The sequence below is a fragment of the Pteronotus mesoamericanus genome, unplaced genomic scaffold (genome assembly GCF_021234165.1).
Source record: "Pteronotus mesoamericanus isolate MK-2021 breed Mesoamerican mustached bat unplaced genomic scaffold, CSHL_Meso_final contig_25, whole genome shotgun sequence".
NCBI classification, from domain to species: domain Eukaryota; kingdom Metazoa; phylum Chordata; class Mammalia; order Chiroptera; family Mormoopidae; genus Pteronotus; species Pteronotus mesoamericanus.
In genome coordinates, this window is record NW_026555105.1 from 38,884,511 (window position 1) to 38,897,548 (window position 13,038).

The 13,038-nt window shown below is 43.1% G+C and overlaps 1 protein-coding gene across 6 annotated transcripts in view; it reads left to right on the top strand.

The window, feature by feature from the left end:
* Nucleotides 1–13,038, top strand: part of RIN2 (Ras and Rab interactor 2) — a 105,209-nt gene that overhangs the window by 67,830 nt on the left and 24,341 nt on the right. For all 6 annotated transcript variants that reach the window (XM_054574122.1, XM_054574121.1, XM_054574123.1 and 3 more), the window contains 4 exons: nt 598–709; nt 3,381–3,453; nt 8,389–8,480; nt 11,740–12,888. In XM_054574122.1, the coding sequence (XP_054430097.1) occupies nt 598–709; nt 3,381–3,453; nt 8,389–8,480; nt 11,740–12,888 (1,426 nt within the window). The remainder of the gene's footprint in view (nt 1–597; nt 710–3,380; nt 3,454–8,388; nt 8,481–11,739; nt 12,889–13,038) is intronic.

Here is a 13,038-nt window from a genome sequence, read left to right on the forward strand (position 1 = left end):
ACCAACCTTCCAAGTGGAGCAGTCATATTTTGGCTCCAGTGGATTGTTGCCATGCCTGGTCTTGCCATGTCACCCCATTTTCCAAGAGAAGCTAGAAATTCAGATTTTAATGTGAAAGACAAAAAATTCCTCTCTTTTCACAGTTCACAACAAATTCAAATATCTATCATAAATATACCCATGAGCCAAATTAGCCAATGAACCTCCAATTTGCTACTCATACTTTTCCCATATTGCCTGTGTTTAGAATCTAGGTTTCATCAACCAAGATACCTATATAAGACCAGGCTAGAGAATGTGTCACACAAAACAATCACCAAACTGAAATGCTTCTGTAGTCTAAGGGGGGTCTTACCTTATGGAGAAGCTTCTGTTGAAGGATAAGTAGAATTCTATGGAAACCAGTTATCAAAGAAAGGTGACTCTGGCATGCTCACTTCAGATCAAATATTTCTCATAGAACAGTGTCCTGCATTGAGCTTTGCAGTTCAGCTATAAAAGAGAGCTCTATTCATGGATGTTGTAGGTGCAGAAAATCATATGCCTAGATTCCAACCTTCTAGATGTTTCCTAAGCTTGAATTTCTTTCCGTCCTAGATCTTCCTGGTTCATAAATCCACCAAAATGCAGAAGAAAGTCCTCTCACTTCGCCTGCCCTGTGAATTTGGAGCCCCACTCAAGGAATTTGCCATAAAGGAGAGCACATACAGTAAGTTATCACTGGATGGTTAGGCCCTGGTTGACATGAGGGCCTCAGGCCTCTCTGACAGGTGGGAAGAGCCTGTGCTTCAGGACAGACAGACATAGGTATGGGTCCTGACATTGTCGTTTGTTCACTGAATGACTGGGCAGGTAATCTACCCTGGGAACTTCAGTTTTCTTATCTGTATAGTGGGGTGAGAGTAACCTCAGAGAGTCGTTAAAACTTCAAGGTATGCAGCCTATTGCGTGGCATATGGCAGAAACTTAACAGACATTGGCTTCCTCACTGCCTTCCCGGTTGCAGAGCAGGATTTGGTGCCCAGGTTTGCTGATGACTAAGCTGTGAGGCACGCTGCCTTTTTATGGGATCTAATACTGAAACATGTGCCTGCACATCGTCATGAATAATCCTTGGGAAGATGTGTTCCCTCCATGCGATCACTGTTCAGTTTTCTGTGAAATGCAACTAATCAGAGGCAGGATCCAGCCCTTTGGAAAAATTAACTAAAGTTTGGAGGTGAGAGTGGTGTTCATAGCATTGGTTTTCTTCCTGCCATTTCATGGCCAGGTTTTAAATTAAAAAGGAAACACGTAGTTCTGTGGTACTGCCAAGCCTCCAAGAAGGATCAGAAGAGAGATCTGCACCCCAAAGGCAAAGGTTTCATTGAAATCACAGGTTAGCAAGCTGAAGTACATAGGCTGGAAGTGAATTTGGAAGCCTGTTGACTGTTTCAATTGCAAGACTAAGACCAGAATTCTCACTCCTCAGTTTTGACCTCAGGGAGCCTCACTCCATGCATTTGAAGAACCTGAAGGTATTGAAGTCAACCTAAGGGGAGATATGGAAGTATACTCACACTGGACTTTATAGTCTCACTAAGACATATGGCTTTTAACTAAGTCTGGAGGAGACATTTCCAGCAGAATTGACACTTCCCAGCCTCTTTGTGATCAGCTTCAAGTTCAGCTGTAAATCCAGGTCCAGCAGTGTTTCTCCTCCAGGTCTCACAAGGTCACTGGTACCAGAGAAAAACTTCCGCATGGGACACAAGAACAGTCATTAAACCTGGTGAATGATTCATACCAGTTTATTTACAGTAGGAAGTAATCAGAAGATAGATTTTAAACCTACCATTTTGAAGATAATGAATTAAATATTAAGTGAAAAAGGCAATGCCCAGTTAGCCTTTGGAAGTCTGCTAGCCAAGAATTGGTTTTTAAATCCCTTCTAATATACAAAGTTCACTGTGATAAGTTAGTCTGGAAACCTGTTTAGTGTTTGTACTTGAAAGCCTTCTTGATCTTAGGTCCCTCCCAGCTAAAGGTTTTTCCTCCCTCTTTTGTCAAGGCGTCTATCACTTCTCTATTCCTTTCCAAGGAACTTAAAGTGGTTGATAGAACTAGTATGTGCAAAGCATTAAGGTAGCTATAGCTGGTTACCCCAGGCCTTGGTCCCATCATGATATGGCCCCTTCTCAGGGCCTCTCTTCTCTATGAGTTGGAAAAGGAAGGAAAAAGTGATTTGGAAAAGGAGGAAGTTGCTATAAAAACAGATGGCTATTTTGTCATAAAATCTGGACAATGTGCCTTAATATTAATAAATACCACCCTATATTTGTATTGATTGTTTTCCCATAAGTTACTCCATTTATAAAAATTTCAGTTCCCACTACCCTCCTACTTAACTCACTAAATTGTGGTGCACGTGTGCGTGTGTGTGTTTGTCTGTCTCTTGGTCATGGTAGATGTGTAAGAGCATGGGTATGTTTTGGTGCTACTAAATAATGAAAATAATACATCATACGCAAGTAATAAGCAAAATAAATGAGGATATGGAGTGTTATAAAACAGAGAAAAACTCATTCGATTGGGGAAATTGTCACAAAGCTACGGATATTTGGAATGTTTTTGGAAGAATGACTGCATGAATGGCCCTTCAGCCAGCATGGTGGGAGCAGTCATTGGTAAATACATGAATATTTGAAGTCAAACCACACGCTGTTCCACCATTTGGAAGATGTACAAAATGGCACACTATCTCACCAGAACGTCTCTTCTCCATGAGGGAGCTTGTGCACTTTGTGGTGGCAGTGGTGGCAGTGGGGAGCACGCAGCATAGATGAGTTTTAGAACCTTTCACACCGAATTTGAACAAAAGCTGACTTACGGAGATCTTGTGTTATCCCCCAGACTTTGTGCTCTTCTGCTTTGTGTTTTTATCAGGGGTGCTCTGTTTTGGCAAAGAGGGATGTAACCCAAGAGACTCATCTCAAGAGGGTCAAGGATAGTGGGGGCCTTGGTGTTCCCCAAGCCCTGTCATATGTGGATGGCCTCTCACTCCAGCCAGACTGGCCCCTAACCCATGCCCAACTTTATGTTCTGAAATTTTGAAAAAAAAAGATGGTTGTGCAATTTTAGTCTGTGCTGGTCTGTTTACCAAGCATTGGAGCATGTGCTCTGAGTGAGTCAGGGGCTGAGTTTCTAGGCCATCCACTCCTCACTGGCCTGTTTCTTGCTGACGTGCATCATCCTGACAGCTGGTTCTGATAAGCTGCACAGTAGTTGTCTGAGAGCACTGGGATGGTCCTGTGCTCGCAGCACACATCATTGGAGGGGCTTTCCTTTCCCAGAACATGACCAGGGACACTCAGCTGGTTTCCAAAATTTCTCTTTTCTAGCTTTTTCCCTGGAAGGCTCAGGAATCAGCTTTGCAGATTTATTCCGGCTCATTGCTTTCTACTGCATCAGCAGGTAAGGCCTCTTCCTCTCTTAAGATTTTCTCTTGGACCTAGGTCTCTTGATTAAAATAAGATAGAGGGAGGAGGCTTACATCTATTAGATGTCACTTGAAGGTTCGGCTACTGAAATAAAATGGTCACCAAGCCACCTGTGTCAGGCTTGGGATCAAAATAATTTCTCTGGCCCCTCTAAATGTAAAATCTCACCAATTAATATGATTATGTTCTCAAGTTGCTTCTGTGTCTCCTTTTACCTAGACCCATCAAGCAGAGGAAACGCACGCACGCACACACATATGCACGTACATGCACACATAGAGAGAAAGGGACCAATGATGGAAACCTGGAACATTTAAAGGCCCTCACTAATTTTTCTGAAAAGCCTTCAAGGGGTGCAGTTCATTCTAGAAATGTGGGTTCCTTAAACCAGTCTATAAAATCTGCATTACTGACCTTCATAGCCTCTGGCTGCTCATGACCTTTTCATCATTAAAGCGACTATTTCAGTTGATGAGAAGTTAAGCCAAAAATCACAAGGTTAACAAGTGGCAGGAGGGTGCAAGTTGTAAAAGGCTTTTTCTTTTTTTCTTTCTTTTCTAGCCATAACAGTTTTTCAAATCGGGTGTTTTTTCAGTAGTTAAGAATACAAACTCTTTATCTGCAGAGATTGACATTGCCTCCTCTGAGCTCAATCAGCCGCCTTTGTTTTTCTGAGTGTCTGTTGCAGCTGGTAGAGTGGTGACAGGCATGAGCTACTAAGGATTGTTTTCAAAGACCTCTTCTCACAGCCAGCGCTGAGCCTGAGAAGCTTTTTTGGGATTGATTGACTTTATGTTAATTTAAGGGTCAGGTTATTTCTCAAAGACTGAGTCAGATGTTCTTTATACCTGTTGGACTAGGCCCTTTGGGGGCAGGCACTAAACTGTTTGCTCCAGGCCAAGGAAAGCCACGCAGTTCTTGGTCTGAGGGTGGGGAGACAATTTCAGAGGGAATGAGGGGCTTCACCTAGAATTGGATCAGAACTATGGGAGTGCCCACTAAGGGATGAAACCTTCCAAGGTGTGGACCGGAGCCCTTAGCTTGTGTGAGCAAATCTGCCACTCCAAGAGAAGAGGCTGGAGCAGGAGCCTCCACCATGCCCTGGGAAACTTACCTGGTCTGGCTGGAGGCTGACCAGGCCCTGGGAGGGAATTTCAGCATGAGCTTGCACAGAGGTGAAGTTGGCCAGTGTTTACTCTTCATCATTTGCTTGTTGGTGACTGCTGTTGTGAAAAATTGCTACACCTATAAATAGCATTTGGCAGGAATGCACAAAAGATACCATCTTTCCCCTTGTGTTCATAATAGACTGGAATGCCTGCTGTCCAGGGTTGTCCAATGATTAAAGGAGATAAAGTATATGACAGCCTTTTATAAGCTACAGAGCATGGTGCTGATTTAAGGTGCTTACAGAAAAATCCCAGCATCGACATTTTGTGATGAGGGAGATCTGAGATTCATTTTCCTATGTTTTTTTTTAAATGCCAAGATTCTTAACATATTTGTTTCTCCTTTTCATCATATGTTAGTCATTTACTTAAATGTGTGTTCTCAATTGATTTGATCCAGTCTTATCAAAATATTATGGAAATGTTCTAGCTGGTTGTTAGTACATAAGTATATTCAAATAGAGAAGATGGCTCGACTGTCAGCTCTGGTATTCACATAGAGCATATATGCACCAATGCACTAGACAAGAATTCATGAATCAATAAGTATATGATTGCCGCATCAGGAAGGAATGTAGAAAAGTATAGTTGAGGATACAAATAGTGATGCACATCTTGGCCACAAATGCCTAGCAGGTTTCTGTCAGTTTGGTGTAATTAGTGTAGCCTAGAGCACTGCCTTGCAAACTTGTACTAGAACACATGTAATCTTGTTAGAATGCAGATTCCAACTGAGAAGGTCTGGGAAAGCACCTGAGATTTCATTTTCAACAAGCACCCAGGTGATAAGGCCAATGCTGCTGGTCCTACAAGCACATTTTGAGTAGCAAGGGGCTAAGAAAATAATTTTCATTATTAATTATTAAGCATAATTATAATTTCGGGGGTTTTCTGTATCTGTGCTAGGCATCATGACTATTAATACATTATTTTTAATCCTCATGGAAACCCTGAAATTAGGATCATGAAGATGCTGTGGCCTGGAGAGAGTGAGAGATTTGCCCGCATTCAGTTAATAGCAGATGTTGGATTTGAATCCAGACCTGCCTTGATACCAAAGCCCATAATTTCCCACTAGGCAGCACAGATCCACAGACTTGGGGTCCAAAACACCTGGGTTCTACTTCATTCCATATCAGCTCTGTGAGTGGGTGCAGGGTCTCTCCATCTATGTCATCCTATGCTCTTGATTTATGGACTGGAGGACATGTAAGTTTCCTTTCAGGGTGTATGTTAGCCCCACATGTGGTAAGATGCTTGGTGCAATGAAATAGTAGGTGTTCAGTAAGGTTAATCTCTTTCCCTTTAGAAATATGACATATAGAGCAAAGTTAAAATAAAAAATAAATCTAGATTATGTATGTGCTAAAACTCTTGGGTGAAATGTTTATACCTAAGTTGGATTTATTTTGTTTGTTAGGCAAGTTTTAAAATCAGGCCCCCTTTAACAGAGTATAGATGAGAAGGAAGCACATCCTTGTGTGTGTGAGTCTGTGAGTGGAGGAATGCTATGCTCTGCCCTGGTTGGCACAGTGATAGAGGACTCATGTACAACATCTAATTTTCTAGTAGATGAAAGCCTAAAACCACCCATTAGCAAATGGCAGGTGTGGTTTCCTGTCATACATGTCATTAAGAAAAACCAAAAACAATCATGTGATATATAAGCTCCAGATACTGCACTGAGCAAGGTAAAAGCTTAAAATAAACATAGGCTTGTTTTGTTGTATGTGGCTTTTCCCCCAAATTGTCTAATGAAAATAGATATTAGTGAAGTTGGTAAAGCTGTGAAAACATATATTTGCATGACACTTTGGTATTCCAAAGTTCTGGTTACCACTGATCTTCATTTAAGATTATAATCAGTGTCATTGTGTCTCCCAGGGCCAGGCAGCAGCTATTATAGACGCTGCCATCCTGAGGCTCCACCTGCTTGATCTAAGACAGATACAAAAGGACAAGTAGAAGGAGTTGCTCACAACATTTGGGGGCAGGTGAAAGGATCTTCTGGAAACAGGAGGCAACCTAGACTTGACACCCCAGGAAAGAGGAGCCTCCTAACTGCCAGCTCCCAGAATTTTAGAGTCCTTGTTAGAGTCCTTGTGACACTATTACATTTAATTCATGTTTTGCTTTTTTCATTGACATTTCTTATTTGGCATTCATTGTCAACAACTTCACGGGTTCCAAAATTCTCAGTCATACAGATTTAATCTGATGCAGCCTAGAATGTTGCCTACTCTTTTTGTAAACAACAAGTAATTTGGTATAGTTATTCTCTTCAATGGACATTTTCAGGGCATCTTATGAAGACACAACACAGGCAGCAGTTCCAAGTTTTGTCACTTACTCCACCCCAGCCACCATGGCCTTTAGATATTCTTCATACATGCCAGACCCTCTCACACCCTAGGACCTTTGCACCTGCTGCCCCCTCTGCCTGGAAAGTTCTTTTCCTCACAGTTTACTCCCTGGCTACCTTTACATCTTCAATCAAATGCTACCCGCTCATGGGGCCTTCCCTGGCCAACTCTCACACTTGAACACTCTTTCTTATTCTCCTTTTGCACTTTATTTTTATACATGGCACACATCCCCTTCTCATATATACTATAAATTGCATAATTGTTGTTGTCTGTTGGTGTCCACTTGAATAAAACTTCATGCACGTGGGGACTTTGGTCTTTTTTTCCCAGCACCTAAAACAGTGTCTGGCATATTACAGATGACTATAAACATTTGCTGAATGAACAAATTCATTGTAAACCAGTACCACCACTAAAAAAATATAACCATTGTAGTTGAATATTCATTCATGTATTCAAAACACACTTTTTCCCTTTTTATAACAGGCGAGGCATTGTGTTGAGCCCTGTGGGGAATTCACCAATGCTTAGAGCATGATGAGAAGGAACACATGTTTATTAAGCCTTCCCTTTTCTTTTCTGAGGAAGCAGGAGGTCATGGTCCATGCATTTACTAGGGGTGATGATATGCCTCAGACATGGAAGCACCTGGTGCCACCTCAGCATTTTCCTGTTAGTCCTGTTGGTGTGTGATGCTGCAGTGCACGTGTGCGTCAGCCTATACATGGCGCCATGCTGCTTGGGGACCAGGTTGTTACATGAGATCCTGTAGATTTGTCTTCCTACTCCAAGTATAATACAGGACAGCAGTATTGCCTGGGATCTTGGCAGAAATGCCAAATCTTCAACCTCACCCAAACCTCCTGAGTCAGAGTATACAATATAACAAGACCCCCTGGGGTGCGTGTGCACTGCCCTAAAACACAAGAGGATGTTTTATCTCAGTGTTCATTGAGAATCTGCCATGTGTAAGGCAATGGGAGAATAAATGTTGGTTTAGGATTACACGTTGCTTCCCTGAGAGTTGGGGGTCTAACATTCAGAGCATCAAGCAAATTAGTAATAATGTTTATGTCTATGATAGATCCAGCAACACATTGAACGGTTCCAATATTAACTCTAGGTACATTTTAGCTAACTAGGAAGGAAATCTGGTCCTCACTGAAACCCTGCAGGCTTGTCTCTCAGCCTGTCATGAGTGTTAATACAGAAATCGTAATCTTGTAAGTCTTATCAGTAAAGATAAGTTCCGGTTAGGCATGACTTGATGTCTACTTAAAGTAGCTTAAGCTAAAACATCTCCAGGATGAAAATAAAAGTTAGAAGTAGAAATATGACACATAATTACAAATATTCTCTTTTTTGAAAAATTAGGGATGTTCTGCCGTTTACCTTGAAGTTGCCTTATGCCATTTCAACAGCCAAGACCGAGGCTCGGCTTGAAGAACTAGCCCAGCTGGGACTAAGTAAGTGAAGGCCCCGCCCAGGTCTCTTTTGAAATGAATCCATGGAGCAGAGTTAGTGTTGGGCTGGCTGATGATACATCATAACATCAAAAAATAATCCCATGTCCAGGTCCAAGAGGTCCCTGAATCTCACCTTCTGAGAGTCCTTTTCTAAGTCAGATGTTGAACCGGTCTTCAGTAGCAGGTGCTGCGTTTGTCTGGGTAACACCCATATCTTTGCCCTATCCCCCCCAGCATCTTTGAGTTTGAGTTATCCAAAATGTCCAAACATAATGAAGACTTCTGTAATGTGTTACTTCTTTCCTTTTGTGGTATCTTGCTTGGGAAAAGCAGTGCTTGACAGAAAGGGAAACCCAGCACAGCACCTCTCACATGCATGGATTTGGTTCCAGAGGAACACATAGGCATTAACAGCACTTCTATGCTTTGAGGAATCCAATGGCACAGGCCTCTAGAGTAACATCTGTCACACTTCCTTTCTTGTTCAGTTCTGGGCCACATCCCTGATGCTGCCATGCATCTCCTTGCTCTGGCCAGCTGGGCCCTTGCTCCTCCTCCTGCCTCTTTGCTGATGCCTGAAAACCCAACACCATGTTGCTGGACAGTGGTTGACAGTGGATCAGGACATACAGTTCACCCAGTTTTACTTCTTTGTCTCATTTCCCTGGGGAAATCATGTGGGTTTAACTTTTTAAAAAAAAACTTTTCCTCCTAGATGAGAAGGGAAAATACTCTTAAGATTGTAGGGCTTCACTCTTCAGATAAACAACCAGGCCATAGTATTTGAATGGAAGTTTGCCACTTTGGAGTGCAAGTGCCAGGATTCCTAAGACCTAAGAAACTATGATATTTGACCCCACAAATACAAACATATGTGTTCCCCCTTTGGCCTATCTTCTATTAATATGCACTTTTTTGAAGCAGGTGTCATTGCCAAGGGAGCCTGCATAATTTGTAGGAAGCCTGGAAGTAGGGTCAGATTCCGTTCTGAAACGTGGATTGCTTCCAAAAAATTGCCACATATGTCTGAGACCTGTCTCATGGGCAATTGGGTAGTAGGGCTGGGCAACAGAATCCTAGAAAAAATATTAGAGCTGTATAAATATTATCCTATCTCCCACAAACTGAGTTTTACACACCTTTAAAGAGAATTTTAAACAGTTCCTGAATTTAAGTTAATCTAATCAGCTAGACTGTAGGCTCCTTGAAGATACGTATCAGTTTTCAGTTTTCTCTGGTGCCCTCTGCCCCCATAACTCCTGGTTCAGGGCAGAGCATGCAGTGTATGCTTTGTGCTGGAATTGAAGTGTCATGGACAGCACTCATGCCCTGCAAATATAAAAGCAAAAATAGCTTGTTCTAGTGGCCACTGAGCAGAAGCAAATGTGATTAACATTAATTAATATATATATTCAACTCATAATTGTCAATGCACACATTATCCACTTTGTGAAGAGAGAGCATTTTTAAAATTCTATACCTCAATTATTTGTTCATCCAAAAAATATTTCTGAAGGGTCCGCTATGTGGGAGCACTGTGCCCCAGACTAAGGGTTCAAAGGTTAATTGTATTCGTCTCCTCCTCCCCCACCACCCAGGTTTATAGTCTATATGGGAGAAACGCACACCTGTGAGCTAAGTGTACTAAGCCTTATAAAGTCTTTCAGTGATGGTAGTAGAAGTCTAGGGAGGACCCAAAGGCAGTGGGAGCAGTTCCACCCAGACCCACACTAGCTAATAGAAGTACATATAAGGCCAGCCAGTATGTAATTTTTAATTTCTTAGTAGCCACATCAAAGGAAATTAAAAAGACACAGATGCAATTAATGTTTATAATGAAATATATCTGAAATGTTATTTCAACATATAATCAATATTAAAATATTAATCAAATATTTTACATTCTTTTTTTCATACCAAGCGTTTGAAGTCCAGCATGTATTTTATCCTACAACATAGCTCTTTAGGCACTAAGTTTTCATCAGAAATACATGACCTGTATTTAGATTTCATTAAATTTATAGTTGAAAAGTAGATTCATATACCCAAATTTCAAACGTACTCAAAAATTTTCCTATAACTGAATTGAATATCAGTTTTTAAATTTGAATTAAATAACATTAAATAAATTTTAAAACTGAATTTCTCTGTTGCACTAGCTGGATTTCAAGTACTCAACAGATACAGGTAACTGACTGTTGGCTGTTGTATTGGACAGCACAGAATGAGAGAGAAGGAAAGAAAGGACTAGGGAAAGCAGGTGACACAGTCCCAATGTCAGGCTTGTTTTCACCACAGACAGGATAGCAAAGTACTTCTAATATCAGTCTTTCCCCAGTTCCCCATGGCCAGCCATTCTAGGCCCGTAAGAAATACATTTTAAGCACACACAGCAAGGCAAAGCCGTAAAGAGACAATGACCTATTCCAAATGGAAATTACAACAGACAACATTTATCACCACTACTGCCTCCCTTAATTTGCATGGAAAACTGAGACCCATCTGTAAAAAGGGACACTGGCAGTATAGTTGCAATAGCAACGTGCACTGCTCGAAAGAGCGTTGAATATGTATGCCGTGGTGAGGAGGTTATAGGAATTGGGAAGGATAGGCAGCAAACCACAAAGATAAATGATTGAATTTGGGCTTAACATTTGCATAAGTTTGCTATCCTTGTTTTTGCTGATGGGACCCATGAGTATATTTTTCCTCATTTTGGGGTTTTAATGCTGAACATGTAAAACCCCAAGCAGATTGTGTAACATCCCTCAGGCCCAGCTGCTGGTCCTGCTCATTAAAGGGGAACTTCTAGGCCCTCTGTGAAGGGCACCCCCAAGAGAAGTAGATTGGAAAGGGTGCTGTTGCTTTGAGAGTGGACTTGGTTTTTGTAAAATCAGGTAGCCCCATGGCATTTTCAAAGCTTATGCTGTAAAAAAAGAACTCTAGCTGGTTCTTTTTTCCTCACCTGTGAAAAGGCTGGGCTGGCCCTTTGAACATTTGCCAAACCATCTCAAGGGCTTGAAGGTGCAAGCCCCAGGAGGCTTCCTATGAGCCCACAGCTGGACCTGGCAGCATTTCTAGCCTTTCCAGTAACTCAGTTAAAGCAGGGAGAGGAAAAAAAAGAAGAAAGTAAACCAAGTGAAATGCCTACCCCTCCAAAGACAAGCGTTGTCATGAAAATATGCTTTTTTAAATTTGTGAAGGAATGACCCAAGTGTACTGTATTTACATTCTTGTGTTCCCTGATAATGACTTTCAGATTTTTGGAGCTCTCCAGCTGACAACAAACCCCCAAACCCTCCACCTCCCCATAGGACTCTCTCCTCAGACGGTGTTTGTCCTGCCTCCCGTCAGCTCTGCCTTATAAATGGAGTGCATTCTATAAAAACCAGGACGCCTTCAGAGCTGGAGTGCAGCCAGACCAACGGAGCCCTGTGTTTTATTAATCCTCTTTTCTTGAAAGTGCACAGCCAGGACCTCAGTGGAGGCCTGAAGCGGCCGTGCACAAGGACTCCCAACGCGAATGGCACCGAGAGGCCTCGGTCACCCCCACCCAGGCCCCCGCCACCCGCTATTAATAGCCTGCACACAAGCCCTCAGCTGTCCAGGACTGAAACCCGGGCGAGCATGCCAGAAACAGTCAACCATAACAAACATGGGAACGTAGCTCTGCTTGGAACGAAACCAACCCCCGTCCCTCCACCCCGGCTGAAGAAGCAGGCTTCTTTTCTTCAGGCGGAAGGCAGCGCAAAGACCTTGACCGGCAGCCGGCCTGGCCAGGGCCAGGAGCGGGAGCAGGAACTGGAGCAGGAGTCCCGCACAGCTGGCAGTCCAGGTGGCGCCCCGCCTGCAGAGGCCCCGGGGGATTGCACAAGGGCCCAGCCCGCCTGCTCTGAATCACGGCCCCCGTGGCATGGAGGCAGACAGAGGCTCAGCGACATGAGCATTTCCACTTCCTCCTCCGACTCGCTCGAGTTCGACCGCAGCATGCCTCTGTTTGGCTACGAGGCTGACACCAACAGCAGCCTGGAGGACTATGAAGATGAGAGTGACCAGGAGACCATGGCCCCCCCCATCAAGTCCAAAAAGAAGAGGAACAGTTCCTTCGTGCTGCCCAAGCTTGTCAAGTCCCAGCTGCGCAAGATGAGCGGGGTGTTCAGCTCCTTCATGACTCCTGAGAAGCGCATGGTCCGCAGGATCTCCGAGCTGTCCCGGGACAAGTGTACCTATTTCGGCTGCCTGGTGCAAGACTACGTGAGCTTTCTGCAGGAGAACAAGGAGTGCCATGTGTCCAGCACAGACATGCTGCAGACCATCAGGCAGTTCATGACCCAAGTCAAGAACTACCTGTCTCAGAGCTCGGAGCTGGACCCCCCCATCGAGTCGTTGATCCCTGAGGACCAAATAGGTAAGTACCCACTTTGCCTTAAATATATATGTACATAGACGATACAGTAACCTTATAGGTCAGTGCAGTCTGTGTTAGCTTGAATGAGGATTTCTCTGGCGTTCAAAACAGCAACACACTCCACCTCTCCCCAATTTAAACGGAAACTTA